Source organism: Rhamphochromis longiceps, linkage group LG7 (genome assembly GCF_057381845.1).
Source record: "Rhamphochromis longiceps isolate RC_006_pf linkage group LG7, R_longiceps_female_GT1.1, whole genome shotgun sequence".
Taxonomy (NCBI): domain Eukaryota; kingdom Metazoa; phylum Chordata; class Actinopteri; order Cichliformes; family Cichlidae; genus Rhamphochromis; species Rhamphochromis longiceps.
This window is the reverse complement of record NC_140563.1, coordinates 14,434,990-14,456,774: the sequence shown is the minus strand read 5'-3', so window position 1 is coordinate 14,456,774 and position 21,785 is coordinate 14,434,990. Positions and strand designations below refer to the sequence as shown.

The 21,785-nt window shown below is 41.7% G+C and overlaps 1 protein-coding gene across 1 annotated transcript in view; it reads left to right on the top strand.

Annotated features, from left to right (window-relative positions):
* LOC146664978 (uncharacterized) overlaps positions 1 to 12,779 on the top strand; it is a 38,145-nt gene extending 25,366 nt beyond the window's left edge. Inside the window, exon 8 of the mRNA XM_085412356.1 lies at positions 858 to 12,779. Within this exon, the coding sequence (XP_085268482.1) occupies positions 858 to 962 (105 nt within the window). The 3' untranslated portion in view covers positions 963 to 12,779. The remainder of the gene's footprint in view (positions 1 to 857) is intronic.
* Positions 12,780 to 21,785: the final 9,006 nt, after the last annotated feature.

Genomic DNA, 21,785 nt, shown 5'->3' with positions numbered 1-21,785 from the left:
CAGGTGCCGTCTGTTCAGGACGTGCAAGCCTCCTTGTTACAAAGTCTGAAACTGCAACTGATTAAAAGTACTTTCAGGGAACAAGCAGTCGCTACCGAGGTAGGTCAGCTTGTCATTGCAGTTTACTCTGTGACCACGGCAATGACAGAGAGCACACCAAGGAAGATAATACAGTAATTAATTAATGAATTATACACTCATACATTATTCACCAGCAGCGAGCAAAACAATCAATAAGGAGAAATCATCCAGGAGCATAATGAGCTTCAGGCTTTGATTATCTGGTGAGGATCGTGTCACCCTGCTGGCCGTTTTCCTCTTAACGGAAGAGCTGGGTTTGTTAGCTAATAATTCACTCTCTGGGTAAACAGATGAGAAGACTGTTACCACTCTCATGTCTGTCCTTTGAAAATATAGCCACCAGATGGTTTAGTTTAGTTTAGCACACAGACTGAAAACTACGTGCCATTTTGATGTGGATTTATGTGCCAGACTAATTTCATGGCGGAGCTGAGAAAGTAACAGGTTCCAGGCAAAAAAAAAGGAAAATTTGCTAATTTAGGCAACAGCAAAATGCATTTTACCTTCATCAGTTATGCAGCCTGTGTGAAAGCTGAGACACTGTTCTTTCTTCATTTCATTAGTTTCCAACTCATTGCAGCTTTCCAGGCTCTCCTCGCATGTGGTGCATGTCAGACGTTGCATGCACAGAACGGCTCTCTTTGCAAAGGTGTTGTCATGACTGAGTGAAGCCATGAGAAACTTGAACCCAAAATGCACGTGAGAATGACAAAAAGCCATTACTTTAACATTTATTCCCTCATCAAGCCTCTGCCTTTTTTCTTCCCCTCTCTCAGATCTACCTATCGTGGAAGAGTGGACCAGCGGAAGTGAAGCACTGGAAAGACATGCTTGCTCGGCCGCGCACTAATGTCGCCCAGTGGCATGCTCTCAAGGCCTGATCGCACTACCCAGCTTCCTTCATGGCCCCTTCCCGTCTCCTATCCCTCCCTCCTCCTCCTCCTTCTCTCTCTCTCCTCTCTATCTCTCCCCTCTTCCCACTCCTGTCCTTATGCACAAGACTGACTTGCTGCCAGGCTGCGAAACACGGGTACAATTAGCCATCTGCTCTCTTAAACCTTTAAAGTCCTTTTCTCTTTTCTTTCAAGGATCTCAAATTTTTTCTCCCCGACCCGTCTCTTGTGTTCCCTCCTCTCATACAGCCCCATCTCAGTTTCCGTGTCTCACCCCTTTGCCAATGGTTCCCCTGTTTCTGACTGTCTGTATGTCCGTCTGTCCGTCCTTATGCACTTTGCCTGTGGAGGTCTGATAATCAATTCCTTTGCCGATCCCTTAGTTTTGAACTGCACTGCAGCCCCTGACCCATATAAGGTGCCAGTCCCGTGGGATCACAGAGAATCGTCAGTAATGATCTAATCTCATATAATCCTGTTGTATGAATATTCCAGGTATACAATACTATACAGTATGTACTGTATGTACATATACATATGAATATATTAGGTGTATAGATTGGCAGAACTCCCCTATACACACGACTAGTATACAGTATATTACTCATAGGTCGCCTGCTGTTTCCCATCTCTTCCGTCTCTTCATTTGCCGCCTCGTCCTTGTCATCTGTCTCAAGAGTACTATATTCCCCCTACTTTTCAGTCCTTCCTCCTTTTTACTCAAAAGTGGTTTAATGTTCAGCTGAAGTTGTTGAAAGCAATCAATATATGGTGTGTAATGAAACCAGCTGAGCTCAAGATGGAATTGTTGATACCGCTGTCTCTTCTCTCCTCTTTTTTCTTCCCTATGTCCCTTTTTTCTCTCTTCTTTTCCCCCTTTATTGTTCCCAATTTCTCTTCCCCTGGCACAATATTAGCGAATTCCTCCCCCACTCCCCCTTTCTGGACGTCCCTCCCCCTCTTCCTCCTCGTCGTCTGTGTGCTGTGGGTGCTGTGCTGTAGCTCCGACAAAAATAGAGATTAAAAATTTAAAAAATAAACTGAACTTTCCGAAGCTGGGAAAGCAGGGACACGATGAACTTGTGAAACGGAGCGCTCCTGATGTTTTCCAGACAAAAAAGCCCCGACACGGAGAGAGAGAAAAAAGAAGATGAAAACACAAACAAGCAAACAGATCCTTCCTCCCCCTCAAGATACTATGATGTCATTTTTCACAGCATCACCAACTGAGGAAACGAGTTTAAAATCTTCTTCCAACGTTAAGATGAGAGCAGAGGCAAGAGGCCACGTTTGTGCAGTTTACGCACGTGCACGTGGGTTTGCGTGTGCACACTTCCGTCTGTTTAATGATGCTATGAATTCTTTGTGCTGCCCCGTGCTCATGTTTTACGCTGACGGGGGTGACGATCTCCGTCCGTTTTGACTGTGCGCTGTGCTGCGGTGATGTGTGCCTGTTGGTGTGCGTTTGTTTTCACAGGAGCCGTTCTGTAGAAATCTTCTCTTTTCTCTTTCTCATGTTGCGCTCTTCTTGCTCTTCTTACTGCCATTGTTTCCCCATCTTCTACTGCCCTGCCTTCTGAACGAGGGCACGGGGAAGTTCTATCTGCACTTTTTGGAAATGTAATAACAATAATAATGATGATGATGATTATAGTGATGGTGAAAAATTAAGGGAGGAGTGTCTGAAAGGGCGAGCAGAAGTTGGTGAGAGGTGACGTCTTCTCTGTGATTTCAGGGCTTGGAGATGTAGGTCATAGAGGATGCAGGGCTCTCATCCTCCTCTTTTTATTCTTTTTTCTCGATGTACGTGCATGCACACGTGCATGTGTGTGTGTCAGCTACCACACTCCTGGTGGCAGACTGCTGGTGTCTGAAATGTCAGGCCGGGATGGAGATATCAGGCTTGTCTTCTTGTCACGTGGAAGCCGGCCAGCACAGCAGTGCTATTTCACAAAGCGTCGATCAACAACAAGAGCGTGATCAGAGCTCTAAACAACAGTCTGTCCTGTATTCCTCGCCTCAAAATGCTGAACAATTGTTAGGCATCTAAAACAGTCATTTCGATGTGCATTTTTCCAGTTTCCACACTGGAAGAAAAGTAATAAAACAATAAAACATTCTTTGGGTTTTTGTTGCACTTCAAAGGAAAAATGAGCAAGCGTGTATCACAGACAATAGGTGTGATATTAGACAATGGCCTGATCTGCCACCGTGAGATACCGTAGAAGCAGATTAGACATTATCTCTTCACTGAATGCTAGAGAGTACCATAGAATGTACCGTTGCCCTCTTTGCCCGGCACATTCAACACAGCTCGATATTTCTGTAACGTAGATAAAACTGTCATAAAGCAGCAGCAACTGGAAAAGCTGTCAACTATTAAGAGCTACTTAAAAAAAAATCTGCTTTCTTAGTGTGCTCTTTACTACAGCCTGCCTGTGTGGGGGTTTTTTTTTTGCATTCATGAAGTCTTGACAAGCGAATCACGTCACCTGTTCCTTTCTTTTCTTCCAGCGGCTTAATTTTCTAAATGAAAATCCTCATTTCAGGAAACTCTCAAGTTAAACAGACTTACCAAGTAAATATAATCAGTTTGTTTCTTCGCTGAAACGTAACCATTTTCGTAATGCAGCGTGAGTAGTTTTGAACTAACTCGGCCTCATCAAAAAAAGCTGTGGCCCCTGCAGTGGATTTTATTTCCTCGCATCATGCAACAATTTGACAGTATCTTGCATTTCGGTGTTTATTTTCAGTTATGCCAACCAGTTCAACACTTGACAGACAGTATGAATTTGCAGTTGTGTAAGCGTGCGTTGCTCCTTGTCCAGTAGCTCTCTAAGCTGGTCTTGGGCATGTGCTCAGTGTGTTCTGGGTAGTGTGGTTTGTGTGAGCCAGGCTGCCGCGATGCGCTGATCCAGTCCAGCAACCTTCAGAACAATTGGCCAGCCGTGGAACAGGGCCCACTGTTTTGACAGCCACTGCCTGCAGTGTCACAGCACATTACACTCCCATTAGGTGGTCAGAAAGGAGAAATATCTGCCTCCTTGGACCTGGGGGACTCACGATTTGCAGAGGTATCACTTGCTAAGAATAAAAGAAAACGTGGCAGACTCTCATTAGTTACCATGTTTGTGATGGACAGGGATAGAGCTCGTCGGCGAAAAAATGGAAATCAGTGGGTGTTCGCTGCTAAAGCTGTGAAAAGCACACGTGCAGGCGATGAGTCAACACAGTACCTCTGCTATTTCCTTTTGCCAAGATTCCTCGTTGCTCGAAAAGTGATAAATTGCTATGCTACAGGGGCTTACAAAGCTTAGTCATCAGTGACCCTGTAAACCTGGGGATACGGCTTTATTTATAGAAACATGAGGCACCGTGTAATGCCTCTGATCCTGACAGGTAGGACTGGAAGCTGAAAGGATACAGGGTCAAGCTTTTAAAACTTACAGCTTTTGAATACAGATTATTTCTTACATGGAAATTCAGCGTGTGACATTTTCTCCTCTCCTCAATTGGTGGGCCAGCAGATAATTAGCCAGAGACACTTTAATACTTTCTTTGAGCACGTTTTAGTGAGCGAACCGGAGACGTGAAAAGCTCAACATGCAGTTTAGTCATTTTGGCGTTACTTTCTCGTTTGTTTGTACTCCCACAGACCACACTGGTACATCGGCGAAAATTAAAAGAACCGCAAAACAACAATTTTCCCCATTTAAATCTCTGCTTTTGCTTTTAAGTGGTAACAAAGTGAGCTTTCATCATATCGCAAAGCTGTTAAAAGAAAGAAATGTTTCAGTACAAAATCTTTCATTTTGATGTGTTAGATGAGTTATGCATAAATGAGAAACTCACAATGTGTTATGTCTCACAGTGAGTTAATTTGAGTGAGGTTTTAAGTTAGTAAGAGGAAAAACATTAATAACAGCTTCAAGAGCCTGTCATCAGTTCAAAATCATGTTTACAAGCCATTCTCATAAAGTTGGAACAAGTCACAACGTACCGAGCTGATAAAACACCGTTAAGCGTATTTGTTTAGCTGCTGAAGAGGGTCTCAGCTCCCAAGCAGAGCATTCTGTTTAAACCAAGAGCTTGATACTTGCAAATGTTAAATATGCAAAGAATTAGACATCAATTATCTTCATTTGTTTCGGTTAAAACAGAGTACATATGCTGGTAGTCAGAAAAAGAAAAAGTCCATAAAGTTAACCATTGTTTCTACATGTGACAAGGAAAACAAAATCCAGGTGTGACTGTAATATTGGGTGTGCACAGCAGTATCCCAACTATCCAGGAAGTTGCTCACTCCATTAAAATAACCAGGAGTCCTGAATATTATGTTGTCTTTGCCAGCAGTCAAACAGCAGCACTATTAAAATGGATGCTGCGCTCAGAGCCAAACAGTATAAAGGAGAAAGCAATTTCCAAATCCTAGTTTTATTATATTGCCACCTGTCTCACATCTCTAAACTTATTGCTTTTTGTTGGCACCAACACCGTCGGCAATGACCTTCAACAATCCTAAGCTCATGAATGCAGCATGGCAGCGGTGCAGATGCTCCCAGTCGAGATTCTTTCCTTTCTTTTTTTTGGACCAACTTCTCTCTCTGTTCTCGCTCTCCTTGTGTTCAGGCTCGGCTTCGTCTTTCATCATCTCTTCATTCCCTGGCGGAGCTGGCGGGTAGGTGCAGGTGTAGATAATTAGTGTTTGATTACAAAGCTTCAATTCAAGATAACTGACACAACCATCGCTGACTCCAAGTTTCCCAGAGAATAAAGACTCTTCGAGGGGATTTTTGTAGTTAGTAAATTTTTCTTTCCCTCTGATGTTTTTCTTTCTCTCCGTTTTAGTTAAAGTCTCATTAACTGTTGGAAAGATGTTCTTGGATTTTTGTGCAGGCGTTCATGTTGCCCTCAGGATGAACTGGAACCTTTTTAGGTTCTTCTCTTTTTTCTGTGGTATTATGATTCAGTCAAAACCTTTTTAGTGCTTTGGTTTATGCCCGAATACCTACAAAACCGAACACCAGCTGTGATTATGCTTATTTAATATTAATTGGTAAATTCTGGCATGATAACTAAACTGCTCATTACTCATTACTAAACTCCCATTTAACAGATATTCAGTGGCTCACTTAAGAGTAAGCAGTAAATTTAAATTTTGCCATGCCTGTATCACATCATTATGCTGGCATGCTGATGCCAGCCTTTATTGTCAAGGTAGAGTACGTAGGAAAAGTCTTGAGCCGCCCCTCATTTCTTTATATTTTGCTTACTGTCAGCTTGCAGGTTTTCATAAAGTGGTCTTGAGTAATAGTTCTCCAGGCTTTCTGAAGGTCTTACTATGATTTTCTCTTGACATTGACTACATTTTCAACCATTTTCAGTCCAGTTCATAACCCTTTTGAAAGGAATGTTTTTTTTGTTTGTTTATTTGTTAATTCACTCATCACCGACCTATGAGTCATTCAAACATAACAAGGCACCTAACTCAAAGGATGAATCAGTGTTGTGTCTACACAGACAACTTAGCAAAGAATCAATTTTTAATTGCATCTTTAGACAGTTTGTTACTTGCAAAAACACATCAATTTACAATTTCTTTAGTTGAATTTAAAAGTGGGAAAGAGGACACAGTTTGACAGGAATAAAATAGCATTCTTGTATCAACAAGGTGATTCCCAAAGAGCTATAAGACATAAACTTAGTATCTCAGAATGGTGTGCTGTGTGTTCTTACAAAGTGTCAAGGTGCCACAAGAAGTGGCAGGCCTAAAAAACTATCTGCAGCAGGATCTGTATCTCCATCTACTGCTCACTGAAGCCTCATCAGAAATAGTCTGACGACGAAACCAATCTGAAGGAAGGAAAACTGAAAAAACTGCTGAAGAATGAAAAATAACAAAAGAACTGGACTGAAAATCAGTGACAAAAGGTCTTATGGATTGCTGAATTCAAATTTGAAAGGTTATCATCAGAAGTGGTCAGGAGAGAGGTACAAGAGTGAGTCTCTACAAATATTCTGTAAAACACAGTGGAGGCTCTGTCATGGTTTGGGGCTGCATTCCAGCCAGTGGTGTTGGGGATCTTTTCAAAACTGATGGAATTATGAACGCAGAAAAATACTGTAAGATTTTGATCCACCATCTGGAAAAGATCTGATTGGCAACGGCTTCGTCTTTCACCATGACAATGATCCCAAACACACTGTCAATGCAATAATAGCAAAGCTGGATACAAAAACACACAATGGGTCATTTTTGGTTATGGAGCTCAACGTTTTTGAAGCAGGGTGGGATCATCTTGACAGAGATTCAAACAAAAGGCAGCCAACATCCAAAGAAGAGCTTTGAATGTCCTTCAAGAAGCCTGGAGAACTATTCCTGAAGAGTACTTAAAGAAATTATAGGAAAGCTTGCTTAGTAGGATCCAGACTGTGTTGAAGAATAAAGGTGGTCATAACTGTAATACCTGTTTTTGCCTTATATACTATATTTCTGTATGTTTGCATGTTTCAGTAGATTGAATCTCTAGATAGATTTTTTGAACACAATATAAAGAAATGACTGGTGGCTTAAGACTTTGCACCATATCTTTTAGGTTTTAGAGAACAGACCGGGATCCTCATTAGGGATCCTCATGGTGCTGACTACTGCAGATTCTAAATTTGGCTGTAGAGTCAGGATTATACTTGCTCGCAAACATAGACATGAACAACTGAGGACATCATGGATGACTGGTTTCCATCTCTTCGTGGTTCCCTTTTAGTTTGGTGCCTGTGCCCATCCTAGACTTTATATATCTATCTACTGTGTCCTCACCTAATTGTTGTGGAGTCCACATTTTGCTACAGGAACATTAGCATTTTGGGCCATGTTGGTTTTTGTAGACAGAAGTGATCGTACGTGGAAGACAGCATGAAATGCAAAGATCTGAGCTGAGGCTATCATGCCTGGTTAGCAGGATGCATACACTCACTGACCAAAACCGAAACGGAAACACCTTGAACAACAAGCCATATTATTTCTCTGATAATTCCACAGAAATGCTCCTGAGGTGGAGTTCAGAGACTCAAATTAGTTGAGATGAGCTCCCAGCTGCAGGGACACCTGTTAACCACAACAGCCATGCCCATCATCTTAAGCCTTAATAAACTCCAAATAGGTGAGTTTTTTTTTTAAAAAAGACCCCCAGTGCAGTAGTTATGAAGGGGAAAGTTAGCTTTAGCAACCAAAAGCATTTTTGTACCAATCATAGACTCATTCAGGTCCAGAGGTTGCTGCACGGCTCAGTCACATCCATTCGTTCACAACAAACTTTGGCAGGCCTGTGGACACCCACATTTAGCCTCACGTCCCCCATTTAATGACTCTCTCGGACCCTCTCGCACTTGCTGATGCGGAAACTAGAACACTGCCACGAGTTCTGTTATCAGCTTGGCGTTGTGAAGCATATGAGTCATTCCTGGACTCCTATCTTTGAGATGTTTATTCTTGGTTGTGCATCCCCAAATTTATCATTGTCACCAGCAGCCTTCCCTCCTCTGTTTACTTTCTAAATAACTTAAAGCTTTATTGGCTGAAAGGGTCACATCTGTTTGCCAAAGGATTAGTAAGATATTCTTCTGAGCCTGATGATATTGTTTGTCCTTGTCATACTCTCCTGCACCATTTCTTATTCTTAAGCAGTTTTCCTTGATGGATATGGCTTTCTTCAGATGAGCATCATTGAGTCACTCTATTGGAAAGGTGCCTGCTTTGCAGTAGTTTTTACGATATTAGATTAAGGGTAGAGTTATTTTACGTCTTAGAGGACTTTAAATGTGTATGCACGGATTAAAATCAGGCAGTCGTCGTCATAATCTCATTCTAGGGAATCTGCAGTTGACGTTTTATTTTTCTGACTCATGTTCTGACAGCTCAGTAAGCCCTGAACCCCTCCAGGTCACCTTTGTCATTTGTCCAGTCATTTTCTGTGTGCGTCGCCCTGTACAGACAGACCTCACCTCCCCTAACTCGCCCTTTCGATTGTTTTAAGCATCTGGTGAGAACCAATGTGACTTCTCCCAATCAGGGTTTAAGTAAGCATTATTTGAATAGTAACAAATGGATATGAAAAACAATAATGAGTAATAATATCTTTTATTTCTTTCTGTTCACATTTGACTGTTGGTCAGTGTGTATGTATGTGTGTGCTTGGTGTTCTTGTGTTGGGGTTTATTTCTTTCCGAAACCGTGAGAAGAAAAAGCTTTCTGTTTTTGAAAAACTTCATGTAAATATTGTTGGTGAAAAATTAACATTTGTTGTACGCTGAGTTTTCATTTGTCACTCGAAATGATGACGAAAACAATGATATTCATGAATAACAGTGGTGATGTTGACGATACTGAAGCTGATTATACCTGCCCTTCTTGAACAAGGGCTTTTGATGTCTGCTGTATTTTTGTTGGAGGTGTCGTGTGGTCAGGGCAAGAGAAACAAAGGGAAGGAGTGATACCCAACACATCCCGGATCCGCCGTAGCAACACTGCCACATACCCTTTACCCTCCCCCCACACCTCCAGGAAATTGTGCGATATGTGGCGCTAATCGTAGCCTGTGTTTCTCATGCCATAAAGCTTTGGTTGCGTTTGTGTTGCAAACACCAAAACCAGCAGCGCCCTGCTTTTCAAGCGAGCTGCATGCCTCCCCGTGGAGCCACTCTGTCCTGGTTTGCTTGGCATCGCATCTCACCCTGTCTGCTCACAGGCTTGGGGATTTACTGTAATGCCATTGTGTTAGGCAGGATTGGCCCTGTTCTGACACCGATGATGCCGTCTTCATTGAATTTGCAGTCATTATTTTCTCTGTTGGAGGCCATGCATGGGGATGGGCATGTATGAGGACAGAGTGTATTCCTAGTAGAAGGACATAAACCATCCATCTGACCCCGTAAAGACAATTTTCATGCTGGTGAGTCAGCCTCTTATTCGAGGGTTAGACTCATGGTTAAGCACAAGTGACTGACATGAACTTGCCACATTATAGGCCCATCTTGTGCTTTTCCTTTTCTTTCTTTCTTTCTTTTTTTTTTTTTTTTAAAGAATTCACAGTCTTGAGGAAGAAATAAGAAATAACCTATATAGGCTATAAATGTTTGCCATATGGCAATAATTATTTTTAATCATTAAAAATTTTTTTTTTAAAAATAGGACAGACTTGTTTCCAAATGTCCAAAATGTGCCCTGTGCCTTCTTGACAGACATATTCAGCCCACTGCTTTATCAAATATATACATAAATAACTGCACAGGGCTCTAGTCCAGTTATTTTCACTGCAGGTGTCAGTACACCCACTTCCCTATTTTTCATATGTCATTGCCTTATGTATCTGGCTGGGCCTGTCGACAGTGCTGAGATGGAGCTTATCAGTTTCACTTTTAGGACCGTCTCTGCCAACAGACATGATATGGTACAGCAGATACTCCCAGCAGCCTTCTGCAGGAAGGACAGTGGATACAGTCTTGCCTTCATTTGTAACACCATCCTGTAGAGGGAGTCCCACAGGGTCAGAAAGTCCACAGACACACTAAAAATAAAATTCCCCTAAACCCAGATCCGTCAGAGCGCGCGTCTCTTACTTTCCTCGCTGGTTGTAAATAGACTTGATGCAGTTAGAGCAGCCTCTAACTCCTGCCATAATGTGGACATTTTTAATCAGGTAGGTAATAAGCAATACACTTAACCGATCTAATGCCATACTCCGAAATGTTACTGACAAAGTGTGATGGTGACTTCTTTGCGTTGAGGGATGTCGAGGGTAACACTCCTGTTTCTTCACCTCCTTTTCTCGACTCGCCGTGGCCCAACTCTTCAACAAAGAGTGCTCTAACTTAAAACACACAGTTGTGATGTGTACAATCTAATTTAATGTATTTATTTATGTATTTTTGCCAACTTTGTAAAGTGTATAAATATCTATAAATATATGAAAAATGACAGTACTGTATAGATTTTAGCTGCCTGGTAAGGTTAATAGTATATACTTGGTAGACTAAAAGAAAAAGCGTAGAGCTGTTCAAAAGCCAGTTATTGAGAAAAATGCTTTCTGTAAAACCCAGTGCCACTGGCTCTTTTTATATTCTAAGTTTCGTTTCTGGTTTATTTTTTTATTCTAGCCAGTCGGATCCAAAGTGTGTGTTCTTCTTTCCGTTTGTTTGTTAATCGGTTATTTTGCTGTTTCATTTCTTTTCTTGACAAAGACACAGCGAGGTTCTGGCAGCCAGGAGAGTGCGGTGGAACGCAGACTGGGACCCTGTGCAGTAGTGTGTATGTGTGTGCGTGTATGTTAGGTGTGTGTCCGTCCATGGTAGTGCTAGTGCTCTCTGTGCAGTGCCTCCCTCCTCCCTCCTCTCTCTGATGTAGTTTGTCATGTGATGCAGTGTGCATTAAGGTGCAGGATGACTGTGTTTTCTGAAGCTGGCAGCTGCCCCGTCTCTTCCACCCCCACCCCCTCCACCAATGTGTGTCTCCTCCTCATGTCCACTCTTGTTGTTTTTTTCCCACCGCACGTTTCAGTCGTCCGCCAAGTATAGATTTCCATTCTCGCTGCTCAATTGTTCATTTGCTCTCCCATTCAGCTGGTAATGTGCACACCACCGGAGTCTAATTTCACAGTAATCCGTGCTTCCCGATCTATCTGTGATCCTTTGACCATTAGCATCTCTCATTCATCACCTTCCACATTTCTGAAGAACACCTTGTTTTTCTACAGAGCTCTGTGGACCAGAGAATGATTTAGCACAAAAAAGAGGGCATGCTTATAACTCCCCCCAAATCTCTTACCCCCAATCATACTTCTTTTTCTTTACCCTCCTGATGCAAAGTGTGAGGAGATGGGTAGCTGTCAGCTCAGCATGCAGAATCACAAAGCAGCCATATTCAAAGTCAAGCACAGACTTAAATCTATGTTTTGGTGGCTTCACTGCTGCCCGTTTGTAGCAAGAGCAGGAGAATAGCCTTAAAGATTGGACCAACTGCACGAAAAAGTAGTGGGATATGTGCATTCGTAGTGGACTATTATTACCAACCCTTTCCCACACCAGATTTATTACTCAGTATTCCAATGTGTTGCTTGGTTGCTCTGTACATATCTGTGTAGTACTTCTGTTGATGTCCCTGTGTTAGTATAGTAATGGGTTCTTACTGGGCGGCCTCCGCAGACGTCCTCTCTCTCCTGCCCTCGTCTCATTTTCTCAGAAACTTCAAAACATTCCATCTGAATCTGTAGTGAACAACAATTTAAAGCTGATTAGATTCCACATATACTCGGAGTAAAACAGCAGGAGGACTGAACCACAGACGTTTCCACGGCGAGCCATGATAATAACCAAGACGCCTTGCTTCACGTCCCTCTGAGAACTACACACCCACAGCTTGCAGCACACTCAGCGTAAACGACCTTCACACGCCCCTTTGCTCCTCCTAATCCACCTCAATGCTGACCTCACCCAGTTTTTAGAGGTCAATGGGTCGTCTGTGTTTGTGAGGAGCCTCTGACCTCCTGAGGGTGGAGTAGAGGAGAAGGTGGGAGAGCCCTGGGAGGCAGCAGAAAGGCGTGTGCACGTGGTCACATCCTGGGTCAGGAGGGAAGGAAGCCAGGGCGTCTCGAGGTCAAGCCCAGTAGCACTTTGGTTTTGCGTTCCATGTTTTTTTAGCCTCTCCTGTTTTTTGGCCGAGCGGACTGTGATCTTACTGGTTGATTTTCTCGTTCTCCTCCACCCATCAGTGTTATAAAGTGTGTTGGGTGGATGGAGCCTTGGAGCTGAGCTCTGATTTTGTTCCATATTAAAGAATCATTTTTACTACACCTGTGTCCAGAGATTCATTGGTCTTCTTTATTGCCTTTCATTTTACAAGGTACTTCCAGGAGTTGAGATGCTGCTGTAGCTGATCACTTAACCTGCAAGAACCTTTGAATTTCTGTTCATTCAGAATGTGAAATCTCAGCAACTCTTTAATAGATTGATTGACTTAAATAGATATTCATGGTTCACAGAGGATGAGTCCTACAGAGCTGCATGAACTCGTTCACCTATTTGTCTTAAAGTGAAATGGAATACTTGAAATTTGTTACAAAATTGAGTAATAACTTCAACAAGAGCTCTGGAACTTTATTTTTCGCATCATTATTTTATACAACATTTAATTTGTTGAAAATGCAAGTGTTGTGCAAAAGTCTTGATCCACCCATAATTTCTTTATATTTAGTTCAGAAACTGGGAAATGGGTGGAACCATATTACACAGTACATGGAAATACAGCATAAAGGTAAAAACTGAGTTAGTACAATTCTAATAAGCTTGGAAGTCAATATTTGGTCTTCAGGAATAGTTCTCCAGGCTTCTTGAAGGACATTCAAAGCTCTTCTTTCGATGTTGGCTGCCTTCATTCCATTCTCTGTCAACATGATCCCACACTGCTACTTTAATGTTCAATAATGTTGAGGTCTGGGCTCAGGGGAGGCCAATCCATGACTAAGAGTGCTCAACTGTGCATTTTTCTATCCAGGTATGCTTTCACTGGTAGTGTGCCTGGAATCATTGTTATGTTGTCAATTAGATGCTTTCCAAATAATATCACAACACGTTTGGATGAAATGCAGACCCAAACCATGACACAGCCTCCATTGTGTTTCACAGATGTCTGGAGACACTCACTGCTGTACCTCTCTCCTGACCTCCTGCTATATATATTATTGACCATTTGCACGAAAAACCTCGAGCTTGTTTTTATGTTTTTGTATTTTAATTTTCATTGCCTTTTCTCTCTATTTCCCTTCCTTAAGAATGTCTTCTTGTCAGCCAGCCTTACAATGAGACTATTTCTAAAATAATCAGCGAAGAGTAGATGGGTAGATGGATCAATTGAATCCTGTGTCAGGTCTTTACTGGATCTTCTGTTTTTAAGGACATGACTTTCAGATACTGTTCATCTGCTGTGGATGTTTTTTTGAACCGAAATATAAAGGAAATGTCTCAAAACTCATACAGTACATTACTTGCTAATCAAATTTGCAAAGCAGTGCCTTTCCCGTCTGCTTAAGCTGTACCTTAATGCTGATTAATATGTGTTAGCATGCTAATGTGAAAACTGAAAGTGGAATTTTCCTCTGCTCATCCAATTTAGGGTTGCAGTGGGGCATTTTAGAACTCCACACAGGCAGGTCCCAGATAACCGACTCAAACCCACGACCTTCTTGTTGTGAGGCAACAGTGCTAACCACTGCATTCCTGTGGTGTCATGTAGATATCCCAGTTACAAATAAATGAATCAAAAAACAAAAATCCTCCTGTTGCTTTTTGGACCTACAAATTTAATCACAATGACAAAGCCTAAACCAATTTTTTTCACTTGTCTACTTTTTTGTTTGATTTTGAATTAACTGACATTACTGAACTATGACACTCAGAGTGTGTTTTGAGTCTTTAGTCTTAATTAAATTTTATGTCATTTTTTACATGCTGTCACTTGCATTTACAGTCACCACAGGGAGCAGACTTCTGTACACACTTTGATTAGTAGCGTCCTTGTAGCAGACTAGCCTGATAAATATCTGCTGCTGATAGCTCGCTTGCTAACACTAGCATCACTACTAGCACTGAGGTTCACAGCTGATGCCTGACTGGTCCGACCACCTTTTCTGTTTAACCAACATGGTGACCAGTTGACCACTGAGAACACACCATAAAGATACTCATAAAGTATGCATACTTTTAAGTGTAAATATCTATCCATCTATTCTCTTCCTCTTATCCTTTCAGGGTCATGGGTCTGTTGGAGCCTATCCCAGCTAGCATAGAGAGAGAGGCTGGGTATACACCCTGGACAGGTCATCAGTGTAAACATACTTTTGCAACTTTTGACTTGTTTACGCAAACAGGTTTTCATCTTTGATGATGTAAATTTCATACCATATAGGATATGACATTTCTGAAAATGCTTTCCAAATTATTTTTTAAGTGCTTCAAAAAACCTCATGGCAGAAATCTTTTCTTGTCACAGTAAGATAGGCATAGACTCAGTTCCATCGTGTGTACTGGTAAACCACAACTGCATCCAGAGAAGAAAAACTTAACCAAGTTACCCTTTTCATTAATTTTCTAGAAAAAAGGTCTACAGGGTGGGCCATTTATATGGGAATGGTTGGTGATATTAAAGTCCTGTTTGTGGCACATTAGTATATATGAGGGGGAAAACTCCTCAAGATGGGTGGTGACCATGGTGGCCATTTAGAAGTTGGCCATCTTGGATACAACTTTTGTTTTTTTCAATAGGAAGCGGGCCATGTGACACATCAAACTTATTGGTAATGTCACAAGAAAAACAATGGTGTGCTTGGTTTCAATGTAACTTTATTCTTTCATGAGTTATTTACAAGTTTCTGACCACTTATAAAATGTGTTCAATGTGCTGCCCATTGTGTTGGATTGTCAATGCAACCCTCTTCTCCCACTCTTCACACACTGATAGCAACACCGCAGGAGAAATGCCAGCACAGGCATCAAGTGTCCGTAGTTTCAGGTGCTGCACATCTCGTATCTTCACACCATAGACAATTGCCTTCAGATGACCCCAAAGATAAAAGTCTAAGGGGGTCAGATCGGGAGACCTTGGGGGCCATTCAACTGGCCCACGACGACCAATCCACTTCCAGGAAACTGTTCATCTAGGAATGCTCGGACCTGGCACCCATAATGTGGTGGTGCACCCTCTTGCTGGAAAAACTCAGGGAACGTGCCAGCTTCAGTGCATAAAGAGGGAAACACATCATCATGTAGCAATTTCAAATATCCAGTGGCCTTGAGGTTTCCATTGATGAAGAATGGACCCACTATCGTTGTACCCCATATACCACACCAAACCATCACTTTTGTTGTTCCAACAGTCTTGGAGGGATCCATCCAATGTGGGTTAGTGTCAGACCAATAGCGGTGGTTTTGTTTGCCTCATCACTGAACAAAATCTTCTGTATGAACTGAGGGTCCTGTTCCAATTTTTGTTTTGCCCATTCTGCAAATTCTGTGCGCCGATCTGGGTCGTCCTCGTTGAGATGCTGCAGTAGCTGGAGTTTGTAAGGGTGCCATTTGTGAGTAGCTAATATCCGCCGAAGGGATGTTCGACTAATGCAACTCTCCAGTGACATGCGGCGAGTGCTACGCTGTGGGCTCTTGCTACGCTGTGAGCTCTTGCTGAATGAAGCTAGGACAGCCAATGATGTTTCTTCATTAGTGACAGTTTTCTTGCTTCCACATTTTGGCAAATCCAACACTGAACCAGTTTCATGAAACTTAGCAAGCAGTTTGCTGACTGTAGCATGGGAGATGGGTGGTCTTGTAGGGTGTCTTGCATTGAAATCTGCTGCGTTTACCAGATATCAACACGATTTCGATTCACTCCTCACGTGTTAACCTCTTTGACATGTCAATGGCTGTGAACAAAGAGAAACTTGTAAATAACTCATGAAAGAATAAAGTTACGTTGAAACCAAGCACACCATTGTTTTTCTTGTGACATTACCAATAAGTTTGATGTGTCACATGACCCTCTTCCTATTGAAAAAACAAAAGTTGTATCCAGGATGGCCGACTTCTAAATGGCCACCATGGTCACCACCCATCTTGTGGAGTTTGCCCCCTCACATATACTAATGTGCCAAAAACAGGACTTTAATATCACCAACCATTCCCATTTTATTACGGTGTATCCATATAAATGGCCCACCCTGTATTTAGCTGTAAAGGCATTACTGAAGTGAGGTGCTGATGTTAAGCAATAAGAACTGCTTCACAGCCCAAGCTACAGCTCTTATAAAAAATGCTGAAAATGATTGAGAGCTGTGTGCAGGCTCGTCAGGCTCTTCCACGCTGAAGTAATAAACTGTTTCCTTTATGAAATGTCAAAACAAGTCCGAGAATGCTGGAAACAAATTTTAGTCTAATATGTCATTTTAGGTATTGACATTAACAAGTAAGGCCAAAAAAAGGGGGAAAAAGCCACTCAACAAAAGGAGAAATTTGTGTCTACACCTAATGCCATATGGTGTGTATTTGTGTGCTGAATTTAAATCGGGAGAACGTGCAGTCAGTGTAATTAAACTGTATTATAAATAATTAGAAGCTAAAATGACACTATTTCAATTTAACACGTAGCTGAATGCCATTTGCTCAGAGAGGAGGCAATTTACAAGGGTTGTTTTTGCCTTTGAGAGCAATTAAAAATGTATAGTGGAACGCTTGTGCAATGAGTATTAAGCATGAAGGTAAACGAACCACACAGGAACATGCTGCAATATGAAGAAGTTTTTTTTAATCCCTTGTCAGTGATGATAGAAAGATTTTTCATCAGTTAGGTGCTTCATTGTTCATACAGCTCATTTCATTCTGATATCCGGTTCAACAGCTCTGTGTTTCATATCCAGTCTATCACACAAGATTCAAAGCATTCAAAGGAATTTCCCGCAGCATAAACATGATACCAAAAATATGTTTTCCCTCCAGTAAATCAGTTTCTCCTCAAGTTGTCTTGTGCATGTCAGGAAATCTTGTTTTGACTTTAAATGTCTTATTTTATGCCTGAGTCCTCCTCATCTCATCTCATCACGGTCTGTCTCTTTGCATGCACCAAAGCTGGCTGAAACTCAAAATGGAAAAAGATGACAATGCAATTTGCTCCAAACGGTGTGTGCCAGATTTGCCTATTAAGTGCAGAAGTTGAAAAGGAAGCAGGAATGAGATAAGACTCAGAACAGTGAGGTAGTGAAGCAGAGAGAGCACCTCTGAGACCCGCCACACAAAGAAGGGTCTTAGCGCCTGAGCTAGCTCTTTATGTCTCTAAACATTAATTCCATGCTATTCTATGGCAGACATAGAAACAGGTTATTGAACTGACAGAGAAACCGCCGAGATTCTCCTCCTGGACCAGCGGAGTATCAGGAGCAGAGCTGGCCAGAAAACAGACGAGCACGGAGCCAGCCGAGCCCCTGCTGACAGAGGCCGAGGTTTCGTCCCTCCCTGAACTACAACAGACGGCTGCAGGCAAGCCAAGCACATCATCTCGACGGGAGACACTTGCTTGCATCACCTTCATCTATTTTTAGAACAACTGCATCCACCTTCTTTTTTTTTGTCATTTTACTCCCTCCTGCATTTCAAGTGTTACCTCAAGTGCAAACTGTTGCAGAAGGTGCAGGATTTTTCTTTACTGCCAGCGCTGTCGGCTTAATCGAGATACCTTTATCACAGAGCAGTCATGTTATGTGTGAGTTATATAGATGGACAGCAGACATAAATTGGTGAATTACAGAGATAATGAATCAGGGTAGAGGTGAGAGTCTCCTGTGAGAGTTGAAAGCTGAGAGTGAAACAGGTTCATCCTCTGATCAATTTCTCCTCTCTGCCTCTCAGGCTGAAGTTGTTTGAATATAAGTGAAATCATCTGGTTTTTGTCTTTGACTGGAATAAAAATAGGCGTGTGGTCTATTCCTGCCGTATGTGAATTTATAATTAGAGATGCCAATAATGTGCACATTGTGTTTAAGAGAATAGAAGCAGGAAATGAGACTGTCAGTTTCAATGAAGCAGGCGTTTCCCAGTAGTTATTTTTTGGAGGAGATAATGAACGGTTCCAGGCTTGGCTCGACAGCACGTCAAGCAAGAAAGGCTGTGGAACGGCAATACAAGCAACAGCTTGGTAAAGACAGGCTCCGCCGACTGCCAGTGTTGGCCAGATGGAGGAAAGAAAAGGAGCAAGTAGTGATGTGGCAGAGGTGAGGAAGCAGTGTGAGACCAAGGAAATGAGATGAAAAGAGAAGGAATAGAAGGTGAGAATTAAAAGGAAAAGGTGGAAATGGTGCGACTGTTATGCACTGTTAGATTTAGTGAATTTAAAGGGCAAGCAGCTTGTCACGAAAAAACAAAAAAACTGTTAGATTTCACAGGCTTCTGAAATTCTGAATACCACAGAGTAATGAAAGACTAAAGCAAATAATACCATTTGAAGTGCTCGTACTGTTTTGCAAGAGCATGTGGGATCTGTTATACAAAGCAGGTGTTGTGTGAAAGTCATGGGGTAAAAATCATGCTGTTTCACCCTTTTTGTTTTAACAGGAACGTCACCCAGATCGAGTTTTAATTAGGAATAACATACATCCATGTCTGCAGCCATAAAGAAATACTTTGATGTCCAGCCTGGATAGTATTCCGGTTGGCCTAAAAAACACCAGGGGTTGAAAATCCTCAGTGTTAAATTAAGATGCTCATGGAGATGGTGTTGAGACGTTTTAGGCAGCTAACGGCAGCGGATGATAACTCCCTGTCTCGGATGGACATTTTTATCAAGATGTCATGCAGATTTCAAGCCATCCATCATTTTTATATAACCTTAGACTAAAGACAGAGCCATGGTGGCATCACCATGCCATCCAGTGGACGCACGGAGTAACTGTGCCGGCCGGAGGTGATAACTGGTTCTGTGAATCAGAAATTTTATGTGAGGTCAAGGTGAGTTTTACACCTTACAAAATCTAAAGGTTTACAATATATGACACTCTCTATTTATAAAACACATCTTTGGGTAAATAAATATTCTATAATGTTATTAACAGTACTGAGTTGGCGTGAGCAGTCGCCTGAATGTGCAACAGCTGGGTCAAAGGGTGGGTACACAGACAGACCGTGGAGTAATAATGTTGGAAAACAGAAATTATATATAATATGCACACGCACATTTGTGTTTAGGACTAAATTAAACACACTAATAGGATGAGAAATTAGTTTTGCCAGTCAGCTGTAACACCTGAACGCCGCCTGCTGCTGCCGAGAATGTGTGAAAACTGGTTAGTATGCAATCAGAGAAGTTTAAATATAAAGCAAATGGTGCTGATGAATGACTGAGACATCCAGACTCTGTCACACCAACGGGGCTGTCTGATGAATACAAAAGAAAGCCACAGGAGCCACTCTAGTATAACTATCTATTGTGCAGAACATATTACTGCAAAAAACATCATCTGTATGAACACGAACGATTTCACCCTTAACATGTCTTAAAATGAGGTATATATATATATATATATATATATATATATATATATATATATATATATATATATATATATAATGTCAGATACATAACAACACCTGACATATTACACTGAGCAAAGTGCAGAAGCGATTTGTGCAAAACTAAGTGCAGCCTTACTGCTTCTATAGGAATTGAGAGGGTAAGCAGCAGCCAGGTGCTGATAATCAAACACACTTGATTGAGTGATCATAAGCAAGAGTGAACCCCTGCATAAAGGCAGGAGTCTTAGCAATTTACTGGCCTGCCGCAGTCAGGTGTGTGTTAATGCAATCTCAAGGAGGAACGGTGTCTGTGCTGTCTTAGAATAGCAGTTTCTGCTGCCCATATGGGAAGGGTCATAAGGCCAAACAATATAAAGGCCATCATTCTACGGTTGTAAAGATTACTCACAAGTGTAAAACATTCAAGACTGTTGGCAATCTTCCCAGGAGTGGACCGCCCAGCAAATTCACCCCAAGGTCAGTTAGGATGCTAAATTTTAAAGCTCATGCCAATACAGTTTGGAAAAGGAAGAAAAAAAACATGAACATGAAGTATGGCTTGTTTGGAAATTTTGCCAGAAGATGGGACTCTCTAAAAGGAACATGGCAGCACAGCTTAGGCCAGCAAAGCTGCATCTGAACAAACTACAATGTTGTTTGGAAATCTGAGACCTAAGTGGAAATGTTTGGTTCTTCTATGCCACTTTTCTCTTCTCAAAGTGCTTTATACAACTTGCCTCACTCACACAAGCATTCTGTTCCATTTTTGCACTGATCATCACCTGCACACGTGTATATATTAATCTGCTTAATTTTATTTTTATTTAAGTGTTTTCTTACAATATGTTTTGCACTAAGTACCGCAGGAATTTCCTAATGTTGTAAACCTGCTCAACATTTGGCAATAAAACCCTTTCTGATTCTGATTCACACCGTGATAAATGTATCATGTGACTGTGATGGGGAACTTGGAGTTCAGCATTTTGTACTTGCATGAAGACTGAAGCAGCCAGGGATCACACCACCCCTAATGTACAGAGGCGTGTTTGGTGAAAGCCAAACACCTACCAAGTGTGAAGCACAGTGGTGTAGGGGTGATGATCCATTATGAACTCCCCTCACTACCAAAGTGTTCTAAAGTTAAGTCTTTCTGTCTAAAAGATAAAGCCCAAATGAGTAATACAGGACAATGAGCCCAAGCATTGCAGCACATCTACAACACAATGAATGAAAAAGAAACATGTTGCAATGGCCGTGCTATTAAATCATGGTGTGCATGTGATTTTTCTTATTACGTCTGTATTTTGGTGTATGCGCGTGCTATGTGTCACGTGCTGTTCATCTGATTTGTGTATTAAAATAATTTTACAATCTGGTAAAGACTTTTTTAAAACTGTAGGTTGTGATACTTCAAACCTTAGACCTCAAAGAGGGAGTACTTTCTTTGACACATCTTAAAGGAAACAAAAAGGAGGACAACATTCCCAGCTGAAACATTAAAGGCATGAATTGGAGCAGACTGTTTCACTTTTCACCTGCAGTGCTCTGCCGTTATACTGCATCTCCTAGCAACAGAGACCTGTTTACCTACAAAACCTGCCGAAGACAGAGAGGTGAACAAACAGCCTGGAGTTGCAGGTACGTCCTGGGACTAAGTAGCAGATTTCAGTGCTTTTGTGTTTAGGTTTTTTTTTTTTTTTTTCTGGGATCATT